Genomic DNA, 15,408 nt, shown 5'->3' with positions numbered 1-15,408 from the left:
CCTGGGGGTGTGGAATATCTCTCTAGTGTCTCCCCTGGGGGTGTGGAATATCTCTCTAGTGTCTCCCCTGGGGGTGTGGAATATCTCTCTAGTGTCTCCCCTGGGGGTGTGGAATATCTCTCTAGTGTCTCCCCTGGGGGTGTGGAATATCTCTCTACTACCTCGCCTTCAGAAGGTGTTGAGTACCTTTCGGCAGCTTCCTCTAAAGGTGTGGTTCTTTCAACAGTCTCACCTCCTGAGTTTGTTGAGCGTTGTTTAGTTGTATCTGAAGGAGTAAAATATAAATCAGGAGACTTTGGAGTTTCAAAATGTTCAACAGAGGATGGTGGGGTATAAAACTGATCTAACTCAGAGATCTCTTCACTGCTTGTACTTCCCACATCAATTGAAATATCAGATTCGGGAGAAAATGGGCGACCTAATGTTTCCTGTTGTTGGTTGTAATATTCATATACAGTGCTGAAAGTTACTTCTTCAATCTCCATTGATGTGATTGATTCACTCTGAACATGCTTGGCCTTACGTTTGGTGTCTTTCATGTCAGGAACTTGGTGCTTTCCAGCAGCAAGTAAATATTGTGTTAGGGAGGTCTCAGAGTCTGTTACTTCTGCTGTATGTGCTTCAGCCAATTTAGGAAGATTTTCAGAAAAACAAGTTTCTATCTTTCCTTCTTCAGTAGCAGAGAAAGAAGTTTCATTCTGAACTTGAACTTCTTCATAACATTTTTCTTTTCCAAAGGCATCACTTTTGTCACTCATTTGTTCCTTTGGATTCCACTGTTCCTCAGTCATCAAGAATGGACAGTGACTCAAGGAGACTTTCCTGTGGCATGTGGCTGCCTCGTGAATACCATCACCTTCGTGGTCCCCCAAAATTCCAGTGACATACCCCTGTGTCCCAACACCCTGCTTCTGAGCTGAGGCCGACTCTGGTTCCAAAGTATGTTCTTCCACCTCACGAACCTCTGAAAGCTTTTCCTCGCTTGCTGCTTTTTTCAAATGTAAAATGAAACTTCTCTCTCCATTTTCTAGGGAACTTTTTTTCTCAGAAATATCCATTTCTCCTACATCAGGAGACGAAGTTTGAAGTGAGGCCCATGATTCACTGTGGGTTTCTTCAGAAAAGGATTTAAGAGAAATATCAGTATGTGAAATTTCTAACTTTTGTTCCTGAGTACATTTTTCCAAATAAAAGGTATTTTCATCCAAATGACTTTTCTCCATCATAGTCCTATTCGAAAATCCTTGATTGGAAGAAATTTCTGGATTGGTGAGTAAGTTATTCTGCACACTTTCAGAGGTATTTTGTGTTTCGGATTGAAATGTTTCAGTGCCAGCAATGTCTTCTTCATAAGGTGTTTCCTGTTGCCTACTTTCTTGCCCTTGAAACTCCTTCACATGAGAATACATTTGCTTTAGATCAAATACAATGTTCTCAGTATCAGCTATTTCAGAAGCAGGAGGTTGGATTTTAAAATACGTGTCTGGTTGACCGCCATCTAATGCTTGGAATTTTATATTAGCATTTTCCATTTGAGAGTGGAATTGCTTTAAGTCAAATGTAATAGGTGCTTCATGTTCCGTCTGATCTATGAGACCCATTTCTTTTGGTTGTTCCCTCTCTCGTACTTCAAATTCCTTAAGAGTTTGAGAAGAAAGGAGCTTTAAATTCATTACAATGTCAGAGGAATCTGGTTCAGTGTTTGGAGACATTGTCTCTGCCGGATTCAGGTTACTTGATCTTGAATCTCTTGGCTTTAATGGAAAGTCTCTGTCACCACGCTTCCTTTGAGAAGGATTGACAAATTTCCTGGTAAGTCTTTTTTCTAGAACACCTTTTTCTACATGTTGTAACTTTTCAAATGCAATGATTTTATGCTTTACCTTTTTTCCTGGGTAGTAGTTTTCTTCCCCCAGGGGTTCTTCCGGCACGACAGAGGAATCTTTTGTACCATAACTATCAGAAGTTCTCTCGGAGTAGATATTTGGCAAGTAGTCACGTTGGGCATATTCTTGCACATCTTCCCTTTCTGCTTCAAGTTTTCTGAAATCATTTTTTACCTCTTTTCTAATTTTTTTAACTTCACTGATATCCTCGACAAATGGATAAACAGTACCTTCTGCTTGGTACAGCTTTGATTTTTCACTTACACGTCCCTCTTTCCCCACACCTTGACACTGTATGAGTTTGGCTCTGACAGGCTTGTTGATTTTTGTGGCTCTAGAAGCACTCCACATAAACCTAGGTAGTTTTTCTCTGGAATATGTGCAACGAACCTGGCTTTTCTGGTCTATTGGTTTAGTTGTCTCAAAGCTTTGAAAACATTCTCTTACGGAATGTTCTTTTATATTGGATGGGGGAATAAAAGGACCAGGTGGATAATCATAAAAATGCGCTGTTACAGATTCTCCCTGAATTTGTTGGTCTTTGGAATATGTTGCATAAATTCCACCAATATTTCCTAATTGACTATATTCCCTGCGAGGGTCAGGCTCCACTGTCAGATCTGAAACACTCTCAGCTGTTCCTGAATTGTTTTCAGCAATGCATTTATATCTTCCAGAATCTTGAGAATTGAGGTCATTAATATATAATCTGTGGCTAAAATGATCTTCTTCAAACTGAAACTTCTGGTTCTGTTTTAGCATGACTCCATTTTGAAACCATGTTATGACTGGCTTCGGCTCACCAGACAATAAACATTCAAGTATTATGGACCCCCCTTCTCCACATCTGATACGCTTCGGCATTTCCTGTAACATTTTTGGTGGCTCATTAGTAATATCAGATGAAAATATAAATTTGTGTTTTGGTGATTGAGAAGCCTCATCTTGAGGTGTTGCTTCAGCTCCCAGCTCCTCAGGGTGAAACGATTCTCTTGACTCTTTATCCTGTTCTGGGGTAGGAGTGGCTGCTGTTATCTGAATTTCCACAGGGAAGGAAAGCAATTCTACATCTGCAGAGGGAGGACATGGGAGGTGAGTGTGTAACACATGGAGATTTGTTTGGCCCTTTGGTCTCAAAGACGAATGAATGCCTTTTGTTTGGTCAAACACCAATGCCAGCTCCTCTTCCTCATCCGTGTACTCATGAAATGCTGGGACTCTATGTGCTTCAACACCAGGCCCTTGTTTTGTTTTCACTTTAAGTATGCCAGTTGTTTTTACTGTTCCATATTGGTTAAACAGCACACAGGTAACAGAACCTTCATTTTGAGGAAGAGCAGAAGCAAAAGTTAATATTGAATAGTTTTCCGAGGTCTGAGAGATATAACCTCGATTCCGGGGGATTGGGATATCATTGTTATACCACGTCACTATGGGTGGAGGATATCCTTGAAAATGACACACAAATTTACAACTGTCCCCTTCATAAACTTCTTGAGATTCAATTTCTTGAAGAAATGAAGGTGGGCAACGTTGTGGATGTTTTTGGAAAGGACTTTCATAAAATTGTGTGATTTTTTCTTCTTGTTCAGATTTGAATTCATCAACTTTTGTGTATGTAGAGTGCTGTAATTCTCTCAGATTATCCCTTCTTATTCTCACACTATCTCGTTCATCATTTTCTTCAATATTTATAACTGCACCAAAAGATTCACTGGTATGTGGCATAATAACTTGGGGCACCTTTCCAGGAATCTCATAGATTTCCTCATTCTTATGTACAACAGTGATATATCTAGATGGCTGTCCAATTTCAGTTTTGGTCATAATTTCTTCAAGTGGTTCTCTTGCTTGGGTATCCTCACTTATGAGAATCTGACTATATAAATGGTCTTTCTGTAGATTTTCTCTTAGAAATGCCTCTTGGCTCATTCTTATTTCAGTCTGGAGAAGTTCTTCATCAACAGTAGTTTGAAAGCTTCTGAATGGCTCTCCAGATGCTACCTTTTGATCCATTTGATTAGAAAGGACATGTGGATTTGGGACAATACCCTCGCTTGAATGATCTACTTTATCCCTACTTTCGGCTAGATCGGATACAGACCTGCTTTCCAACTCCTCTCTGGAGAACAGAATGTCTTTATCACCAGCTTCACTTCTCAGAGTTCTTGAGCTGATTTCTGATGACATTTCAGAAAGAGATAATTTCTTTTTCTCCATTAAGATTTTTCTAGCTTCCCGTAAACGTTGCAACTTCATTTTGGTCTCTTTGTCCAGGAAGCTTTCACCTATATTAAGCCACTTACTTTCTAAATATTCTTCATCATACAGAAAGTCAGTTTTCTTGCCCGGACTTACTGTCTTAAAGTGTATAGTTCGCATCAATCCCATTTGTTCTACATCCTGTTTTTTGTTAAAGGGAGAGCCTGTAAACCTCAGGCCCACCTTTATCCTATCTTCTTCCCTTTCACCTTCAGCCTCCATATTTTCATGTGTCTGTTCTGCCCTTTTCAGAAATTCTAAACATTTGTCATCTTGCCCTTTTTGCATAACAAGCAATGAGGCCGTTGACTCAGTGGACCCTTCACTATTAACTGCCAATAATCTATAACTTCCAGAATCTCTGTGCTGGACATTTTTAACCTCTAAGCTGGAAGAGTGATGATGTAAATCACTCTCAGTTTTTATAACCCGTCGAAGACCTGCTGGGATAGGTCGGTTGTTATGAAACCAAGTCATTTCTGGAGTTGGACAGGCAATTAGTTTACACATGAAAACAACAGGTTCGCCCTCTAAGACATATTGAAATGCAAGTTTTTGGGTAAAAGAAGGCTTGAAATATTCGGGCCAGGAACTCGTAGATGATATTCTACTTGCATATCGTTTAGCAGCCATGGAGCTGTGGTCTAAGTCTTCAGAATCTGAAAAGGCGTCACGTGTGTCTCTTTCTGAATGTTCAGATTCCCCCTCAGAGGACAATTCTGAAAAAAATTAAATTATAAAGCATTTTACTATTTTCCATCGTATTTGAAAAAGTTGAAAATAAATGAAATTGCAAAATAGGAAATAAAATAAAATGCATGCTACAGTTCTCACAAATCCATAAAAAAAATTCACTCACCATATTTGTTCGAATAAACGCAACACCATGCTCTGTTTAAAAGATTCTGACACGAAAATCGTTCGTTGTCTGGTCTTTTCTTCAAACTGTTGAAATTTCTTCTTGAACAAGCAAAAATGCATTTCAAAATAACATGTTCCTGTGCATGTTTGTTTTGAGAGCAGGAAATCTTTGTTCATTTGGTGGCTAAGAGGAAAATCTTACCTGACTTGCAGAGAGTGGAATAAACGCCCTTTCTGATCCTTTTGATTGTTCGATTAAATTATTATAAATTTGAGCATCAACTATTTAAAAAATATCTACAAGAACTTTAACCGTACGTAATTGGCTAAAACAAAATGAGAAGGCGTTTATTCGAACTAATACAGCCATAAGGTCACAACGTTACGCAAAGAAAAGCAGGCAGTAAGGACCACGTAAGGCAGCTATCTGCAAGCCAGTGTAAGAGACAGGTCAACGTTAAAATGATGTATGTGCATGAAGTGTAAACCAGAATGGGAATGTAACATTTTCCCACATCCTAAATAAAGTAGCATTTCAATCATCGTAATTCATTCATGACATTGCATTCTGAGAATGACAGCTAGGTGATTGCCTATTGTTCAATTTAACTCACTGTGATTTTGAAAACAAACTTCTACTAATTGATTTCATGCATTAAGATGACAACTTTCTCTAATACACACTTATGAAAATGGCTGCAAACATGAAGTTGAATATGGCTGATAAATTTTAAATATAAGACTTTAAATTACCATCAAACAAATTACTGTGAAATGCATGTAACCATCGGCATTCTAAACCAGGCATGCGACATAGTGATATATGCTCTAAGAGATATATTTGTACATCTATGTCATTTTTCTCAATATTACTAAGAGAAAGTAGGCAGGTCAAGGATTCTATTAATCCTTCGCAATTTCTACTTAAATCTCACATCCAATATGACAATACCTTTCATCTCCACCTCAATCTCCTGTTCGATCCTCCCGTGCAAAATTGATTCTGGGGCTAAAATAGGAAAACATATAAAGAGATTTTAATGATTAATCCGACATACTTTCTGCCTCAGTTCATATATTCATACAAATATAATTTTTTTCTTTATTCTGGTAACTGAAAACTATGTCCCCCAAACACACCCAAAAACTCCATGCCAGACAAATCAATGAGCTGATAAAGTACATGACAATGTTGACAGAAAGATTTTAAGACAAATTTATTTTAGGTTCTCTATGAAAGTTCCACTTTTAGTTTCATAATTCCCCATGCCTGTACATGCATTCCAAAAAGCAATCCAAAAACTAAAGGCATATTCTTTTTAAAAAAAAAAGTCCTATTGATGGAACACTTGCTAAGAGATGGAATCACATTGAGAAGGAACATGCATTTTCTAACTTGCCGCCTTTTGCTGAGGCTATTCTCAGGTGTTCCTGCAGAATTAAGTGTTTCTTGCTAGTAAATACACCCTTCATTTAGACCACCTTTAAAACTTGAGACTACACAAAGTCTGATTACATATTAAGGAGCAAAACAAAGAGTCCTCAACTCAAAACAGGTTTTATTATGTAGGGAAAAGCACAGGCTTCAGACACAATCATCCCTGGACAGCTTCTCGTGAAAGGTGAATGGCCCGGCTGCCTCTCGTTCTTCCGTCCGTCCGTGTGGCACTGGGTGTGAACGCGGGCCTCCCTGGCTCTTCCGCTCCTTGGGGGCTTTGGCATGAAGTGAATGACAAACTTGCTGTTTTCTTTGATGATTCTCTCTTTACTTCATGGGTTGTTTTAATTTGTGACTCTTTGTGTGTTTTAAAACGTTTAGTGTCTGAACCAAGGGCAATTTTTGTAACTGTTCTGGTTTGCGATTCGTTTGCTAGGTAAGAATAAAGTTAGGAAAAGGAATAAATTAGCTGTGTTTGTAAGAGTAAGACACACGCTGAATTTAGAGAAGGTGACGTGTCATTAGGATGAGAAGGAAAGCAGCATGTTAGTCCCCAAACCAGTATATGACATATCTATGCTTACTGCGTACCGAAGAACTCCGCTCAAACAGACTTACAGGGTTCTTTTACCTTTCTACTTGACCGTCGTGGATAACTATGCTGTCTACGTAAAGCTATGAGGCCAAAGTAAAAGAGGAACATATAAAGATTGGTCTTATGTTTGATAATTAGATAACTGTGCCTGATCCTTCATTCTTTAAACACTTAAAGTAGCTTATCTTTTCACTTAAGTACAAATGAAGCAGTCTGGACTTTCCAGGGGAAAAGTGCTCACGTTCCAAGAACACTGTAATGATATAATCAATTAGAACTGAGTGAACTGGAAACCCTGTGGTAAAAATGTCCAGCTCAAATCCACTCTGGCCATGTGATCAAGCATGTACCATGGCCCGAGGTTCCTTAGGAAATGAATCGAAAGACCTATATTTTTCCTACCTCCACAACACAGCCAATTCTCAATTACATGGCTGCAGAAACTGTCATAGTTGTCATCGTGTCACTTCCAGATAAATAATCACTCTGTGTGATTACTCTGCTAGCCAGCAGCTATGGTGAAATTGAGGGTCAACTCTCTGGATGGTGGAATTTTCCATCTAATTTGCATAACTAGATCTCAGTTCTTGAGCTATTCCCTTTGAAGCCTATGAAGATATTACCAGAAATCGCTATAGAACAAAATGTCAGACTAAGAAATAAAAAGGACTCCTTTGGGCAAATGAGGATTACGGATTATTAAATGATGTATGAGCCTGTTTCAATATTCAGATCCAAGATGGCTGACATATAGCCCTGTACTACCCCCTGCTCATCTCTAACGTCTCAGGAATAGTATGGACAGGTCAGGAAAGATCTTGAGGCCACAGCTCTCCAGGGACGCCTGGAGATGCCAGAACCTCTTCCATCAGCTTCCTTCCATGGAACTCAGTAAAGACTCTTTGCCTGCGGACAAACAGCATAGGATTCTACCACCTGAAGAATAACTTTCCTGTTTGATTAGCATCTAAGAGGAAGTTCATGGATAAAAGGAAAAACTTATCTTTTCCAAGACAAATTTCTTCATGCCTTTCCAGACATGGTGGCAAATCAAGCAAGATAACAACAAAGATCATAATCTTGCCATGAGATTGTTCTACAATTCCAGGAAGATCTGTGACTGCAAAGCAGCAGCATCTATTAAGAAATGGCTATAGACACCTAATTTCGGTCCAGACAGAGCCCTATCATTGTCAGTGCCCAATCTGCTATTTTCATAACCTCCTTATAAACATGTAGAACTTCCAGATGTGCAAAGGGCAAATTAGAACTTTTGAGCCTCCTAATATTAAAATAATTAAACTTAAACCTGGCACAGTATCAGGCACAACAATAAATAATCAATACTTGATGAACTGTAACAGCTTGACCTTCCTCAGTGTACCTCGTAGGTGGCATATCTGGTAAATACTAAAAAAAGCGGTCCATGTGAAATAAGCCGCAACCTTCTGAAATGAGATTTGAAAGTTACACTTCCTTGAACCTAGACTGGAAATTTAAAAAGTTCATCACAAGTTTGGCCAATAAGTTGGCTGACTTTCATAAGTCTTTGACGAATAGAGTGCTAAGTTAGAGATGTTTTAATTAATATATTCATTGATCCAATTTGCATGGCAGAAAAGCTGCATAAAGCAATGGAGATGAAATGAAGCAAGTCAGAGCTAAAAACCAAATAAGCACCTTCTATGCTTAGTACTGCTGACGTTGTCTTCTCTCCATACTCGTTGTGTACAGTGCAGCTGTACAATCCTTGGTCGGCCAGCTGAACATTACATATGATAAGAAACTGAACATTTCCATGTTGTGACTGCTTCACTCTTTCAGAGTCCTCTATCTTTACACCTTCATGAGTCCAGGTTACATCAACAGAGGATTCATCTTGTAAAACACAGAGGAATTGAGCAGTGTCGCCGCACTTTACAGAGAGGTCCTGAAGCTGCAGGAGAATCTTTGGTGCCTCACCCACTGCCTCTTCAGCATAGTTCCCAGATAACTCAGTGCCTTCTGCAATTTGTGAAAGGGACGCAGTGTGGCACAACTCTACATTTTGAACCGATGCCACTGTGTGGATGGAACTTTGAGATATACTTTCAAAAACCTGTGATTCATATTCATATGATGATCCTTGAAACGACTTAATTTCGTTTTGGGATAGTTTGCTCTCCTGCTTTGTGAAAGAGGACTCTGCCACTGCCTGGGACTTGGTGGACTCTCTTACATCTTTCCCAGAACTCTGCCTAGCTAGGGCTTGCACTGTATAATCAAGTGACAAGAAAAAGAAAAGAATATTAAGGTCTAAGCTTTGTCACTTGGTTAGGTTAGTAACATAAAATGGCATGGAAGATGAAGATGAAAGATGTCATTGTGATTTGGAAGCAGCATGCCAAACGCAGTATGCTCTAGGACGTCAGATCACTCAAAAGGAAGTTCCTTCCCAGTGATCCAGTGATGAATGGATGGTGAAGGCTCATGCGGACGCCGTACTCTATCTGGTCCTTCCTTCTGTTGTCACTGCAGCTAACCAAGGTGATATAGTGTCCCCCCTCCCCCCGCCCCTGCCCTGGGATACCATTTGTCCTTCTTCTTCCATATACTATATAAACAACATACAGCAAATGGATCATGAATGACCCAACCACAAGATGTTGTTTAGAAAAGTGAAAACATCAGGCAAAACTGATGCCTTAAAAAACACTTACTAGTGTAATACACAGCATATACACTTCAGTGAGACTTAAATTGCATAGGTTAACCCATAACTGAGAATTAAGGAGGACTTGGTGGGTGTTACATTATTAGTAAATGACTGACTGACCACAATATGCAATGAGACAGACAGCAGAGACTCTCATTAGTAAGAGTGGGAGTAGGGGGTAGGAAGCAAGTCCAAGTCTTTAAAGCAACATGGGCTTTACCTTTTGGAGTCACTGTGAGTGTAGCTGCACAAGAGGCTTCCCCAGCACTATTGGCGGCTTTGCAAGAGTACTGCCCAGCATGCTCTGAGTAAGCATCGACTATAAGCATTAAAGCCATGCCTGTGGACTCCTCAAAATGGAAAACTACATCTTTTGTTGGTAGAATTGGCTGCTGGTTATGAAACCACTGGATTTCTGGCTTTGGAATGCCAAAAACCCTTGCATGAAATCTGACTGTCTCCCCGCTGTGCACCCTGAGGCTTGATAGAGGCTGGATGAAGATGGGCTTTTGGCCAAGGGAGTCCTTCTTAAATGAAACTGACGAAGAGACATGCCATTGGGAGTTTGATGTAACTTCTCCAAATTTGCTAAATCCTGAAAAGAAGCATGCCAACCTTTAATGCCTTACCCTGCACTGAAACCAGAACTCATTTGGAGTAGCCTACAGATCTGTCGCAAATTTTCAGGGTGGACTAGAAGCCTTGTCAACGTATGCCACTATTGGTGCCAAATCATCCGTGTTCACTTCCATTTTCCAGACAAACAATCAGAGACATAAATAGTCTCAGAAACCTCACTGTATTGCTTGTGAAGGCAGTAGTGACGTACACAATTTAGTTTAGGTATTCTTGTTTTCCACTTTATTTTTCCCCCTCTGGTTATTAAATCAGATTTTCTATTTTGTAAACCACTTTACATTGGTTATTAAGAAAATATCTGATTATTATAGTGTTTAAAATTAAGGGAAAAACCAAAGTTGCCCATAATCCTTATGTATTTGTATATAGTTAAGAATATACATACTAAATTAGCTCAGCAAAAAAACAGTCTGACTGTATAAAAATATTATCATCTTGTTTTGAATCAAAGTTCAACCCACTACCAGGGAAGTGTTTCTGATTGCAATTTAAAAGCCCCAATATCAGAAATGCTAAACCATCCTCGGACTGGGCCACTTAACCTGAAGGCATTCTTTGAATGATGATGAATGCATCTAGATGGTGTCCAGACCCGAAATCACCCTCGGAAGCTTCTGTGAAGTCAGAATTGTGTCAAGACAATAGGGGGAGAGTGATGTTGACATTAAAAAAAAAAATTTTTTTTAATTTTCACCCTAGCTAAATGAGAAAACAAATCTACCTACGTATTTCTTTAGCATATTTCTCTCCATTCTGATACATGCTGATTAGAAAGCATGAAAGCTGGCAAGGAGAGCAGTACATTACAAAACATTATGAAGACAAAGCAGGGCAAAGTAGAAAATGATGGTTTGTGATTCATAACGAGATGGGATAAAAGTAAGAATGCCGCATATAACATGGAAACGATTAGTCACATTAAAAAAGAGTGGTAGGGCCAATGATGGTTTACATGGAATCTTTAGTGATTGTTACTGGCATCGTGAGATTCGATCCATATTTAAATGTGGCTCTTAAAGTCGTTTACTGTACCTGCCAGTCTCAGGGTGGCTGTGCTTGATACTTGACCAACAGCATTATTAGCAACAAAAGTGTAAGTTCCTTCATCTTCTGGAAAAGCTTCGGCAATTTCCAGTTGGTAAGTGTCTTCAAACTGAGTCATTCTAAAGAACCGAGACGGCTTGATTTTCTTGTCTCTGGCGTACCAAGACACTTTGAGATCTGCATCGCAAAAGAACAAAAAGATATTTAAATCACAAAAGGTGGTGGATAATTTTCCCTGCAAACACAGTATTGATCATGTTGCTGACTACATTCCATATTTATCTTAATAACATTATACTTCTCTTTTGGGCACGCCACATCTGCTCTTAGAGGTTTTCTTTTCATCTTTAATAAAAACATGATTCTAGAAAAACCCAGCTTATAGACTTATTGTAATATTTGAAATTTTATAATTTTAACTCTATTCTCTTTAACTATTTGCAGGTCATGCTGTGGACACAGGACAAGGTTTTGACATGGTCAGTGACCCTGAGGAAAAGACAGTCCTCAGTACAGTCATCAGACTGGGTTTGATCTAGGATTGTCGTTGCCTTCTAGGACAGGAAAAGAGGACAATCAGCACTTCTGGTGGGCAGAAAGATCAATCAAAAAGAGAGCTGAGAGAATCAATATCCCCAAAACAGTACCCTACAGGCCGAAGAAAAAACTTCTCTATTTTCATTACCAATCAGCAAGCACTGGAAGGTCTGAGCACAGCAAAAATAATTGTTAAAACTGAGATTAATAGGATTTGGGCGTCTTAGATATATTTGGCTTTTTTCAAAGTAAGAGTAATAATAAATAATAATAAAACTAGCTCTTTTCACATAAGCAGTTGAATCATGTTAAAATGATAGAAAATAACCCAACAGCAAAGATAAAATAATATTATATTGTTATGGTTTAAGGTAATGTGCATGTTAAAAAATATTATATTTCCATTGAAACAATAACCCTGTAAGAGTGGACTTAAATTTAGTTATTTGTTTTAAAAGCCACAGCCGAAGCTGAGTATGATCACTATACCACTTCTTTATTTCATTACCATTTACGGAAGATTCTCTTATGGTCTAATCAGCTAGTGTTTGTTTGCATTTTAGCACAAATATTGGCTTGTAAAGGTTCCCCTCCTTCCTGCCCATGGTGTAGTATTTACAAACTATAGGTTCTCCTTTAAAAAAATTTTTTTTAATGTTTATTTATTTTTGAGAGAGAGAGAGACAGGAAAGAGAAACAGGGGAGGGGCAGCGAAAGGGAGACACAGAATCTGAGGCAGGCTCCAGGCTCTGAGCTGTCAGCACAGAGCCCCATGCGGGGCTTAAACCCACCAGGTGTGAGATCATGACCTAAGCTGAAGTCAGACACCCAACCAACTGAGCCACCCAGGCGCCCCCGGGTTCTCCTTTTAAATCACTTCCTTAGGTATCGAGGTAAGGTAGAAATTAGAACTCTGATACCACAGTTTACCAGCTGTGTGACCTTGGACCCACTATTTAATCTCTCTGGACCAGTCTTCTCATTTGTAAAATGAGACGCATAATAATTCATGAGCTATTCTTTGCAACAAACTAAATGGCTTACATGTGGAAGGGGCTTTATAAACCACTGTTACAAGTCAGTAATTATAGAAAGAATGTTTAACCTCACAAGGGATCTGCAGTGTCTTTAATAGTTTCCCAAAAGTCAAGGCCATGTGATACAAGAGACACCACCATCACATGGAATTTAGCAATCATTCTGTAACTATTTAGTTTGTCTATTAAACCTCAATGGAAATGGAACATTGGAGAGTTTGGTCCGCCGCTTTGTAAGGTTCTCTGCGTATTCCTCCTGGCAGAGATGAGCTGATGGAAGCCCTAGGACAGGCGTGCATTGCCAACAATAAATGAGCTAAAAGGTGAGTCCTCTCTTGGTACTGGATTTGGTGCTTCTGACTGGGCTGCTCCTTTCTGTGTCAGTCACTGGCCTCTTTTGGCTTCTGTGAGGCCACCTCACTTACCCTGCTCCCCATTCTACTACTCTATTGTATTTGGTCTCTAAATTCTGTTCATTCCACCTCTTGAATTCATTATACACCCTTGTTTCTCCTGACTCCCCTAGTTGAGGGCCTTGTTAGCACCTTCCAACCCTATTAGGATGGCCTCTCCTTTGGTTCTCACCTGGTCTCACCTCCCACATCTGATCATTCCTCTTTTTACTACCACAGTAGGGTCTTTAAAAAGTAAATCATGTTACCCGGGGAATTTAAAAATCCTTCAGCTGCTCTTGTGCAAACAAGGTAAAATCTAAAATCCTCAGCATAGAAGAGCAAACCCTTAGTCCCTGGCCCTTGCCTTCTTTCCTGGCCTCTCATCCACTTATCACATCACTTTCCAACTCTACGTAAACCACTTGTCGTTTCCAGCACATGAAGTACCCTTGCAAGCTTTTATGACTTTGTAAATGTCGTTCTCTGCCGGGAACACCACTGTGTTCAAGGATCCTGTTGATTTTTCAATGCCCAATCCGTGCATCTCTGCCCGCGTTGCAAACAGGCAGTACTGAGTACTTGGGCTGTTACATCACTGACAACCTTGGGATCTAGTTGTGTGCATATGTCTCCCCACTTACACACTGAGCCCCATGAAGGCAAAAGCCAGGTCCTGGCATCTCTAGCAGCTAGTGTAATGTTTCAATAGCAGAAACACACACGTCAGTCAAACAAAACTGAAGAGTTACTTGAATGAACAACAGGAATCCATTAGTACTAGACTAGTTATTTATCATTTTATTTAGCTAACTGTTGTTCAGTAAGCCTTCAGATGATACTCATTATCTGTAGAATAAACATTCATAGAAAATGTAGCTTTATTACGTTTTAAAATCCTGCTTTTACAAATTGCTTTTCCACCAGCAGGTGGCACTAGAGACCGTCAGTAGGCAATGCTTTCTCATAAAAGCACCACCGGATTGCTCAAGGTCAAGTTCCAAGCTTCAGTAAGTACTGAGTTCCAAAAACATGTGACTAAGGTTTCTGAAGACTCATAATTTTTTCAGGTTTGTAGAAGGCAGGGATGAGTTTACTTTCCTAGGGTAAGACTTGGTCAGAGAAAACTATGTAAATATTTTTAGCCCCAGGGGCATCAACCTTTACGATCTGATAAGCTTTTAAAAGGGCATTTTACTTAACAAACTTAATTTTTGCCATATAGAAAATATGTTTGCAAGAGGATACTCAAATCTCTGTATGTGTATAAATAGTACCAGACATTAAGAGTTAGTAATCCATAAATTTATAATATCCATTTAAACATTTAAAGATGGCAGTCATATAGAATAGATATTTTTCTCTTTCTACCCAACTGGAATCTTTTTTTTTAAATTATCTATTTATTTGTTTTTCCTTTGGAGAGGTAGAGAGCATGTGTGTGAGTAGGGGAGAAAGGCAGAGGGAGATAGAGACTCTTAAGCAGGCTTCATTCTCGGCACAGAGCCTCACACGGGCTTGATCCCACAACCCTGGGATCATGACCTGAGCAGAAACCAAGAGTGAGATGCCCAACCAGCTGAGGCACCCAGGCGCCCCCCAATTGGAGTCTTGTAAGAGGCTTCAAATGTATTGTTTCAATGCCTTAAAGGCAAAACTATAATGTTATTTATAAACTAAAGAGTACTATATAAAGACTACTGCTTTAGACAATCCATATATATATTGATTTGAAATTTTTCCTCTAAAAATTCAATGAAAGGACAAATTATTTAGTGTGGCTTTAATGAATTTGATATTAAAATGCATTTTCTTTACTGTGTTACTGGGATATTATCAAATCAGTCCTTATTTCTTGAAATTTAGTATTTCTCAAACTCTGCTTTGAAACTCACAAAGTCTGTGGTATTTCTCCATTTTGGTTGCCCACTACCAGACTTTTATGACTATATAATTCCCCTCGATAGCAAAAATAAAATTAATGTATTGAGCAGCAGTCACTTGCCAGCCCTGCCTGTAGGT

At 39.2% G+C, this 15,408-nt stretch overlaps 1 protein-coding gene across 1 annotated transcript in view; it reads right to left on the bottom strand.

Moving 5' to 3' along the window:
- The window catches only part of TTN (titin), a 269,934-nt gene that overhangs the window by 209,550 nt on the left and 44,976 nt on the right, over positions 1–15,408 (bottom strand). Inside the window, exons 44-45 of the mRNA XM_029934316.1 lie at positions 11,409–11,597; positions 5,962–6,018 (exon numbers count right to left, since the gene is read on the bottom strand). Of these exons, the coding sequence (XP_029790176.1) occupies positions 5,962–6,018; positions 11,409–11,597 (246 nt within the window). The remainder of the gene's footprint in view (positions 1–5,961; positions 6,019–11,408; positions 11,598–15,408) is intronic.

The sequence above is a fragment of the Suricata suricatta genome, chromosome 3, assembly GCF_006229205.1.
Source record: "Suricata suricatta isolate VVHF042 chromosome 3, meerkat_22Aug2017_6uvM2_HiC, whole genome shotgun sequence".
NCBI classification, from domain to species: domain Eukaryota; kingdom Metazoa; phylum Chordata; class Mammalia; order Carnivora; family Herpestidae; genus Suricata; species Suricata suricatta.
The sequence above is the reverse complement of the archived record's forward strand: the minus strand, read 5'-3'. Positions and strand labels throughout refer to the sequence as shown.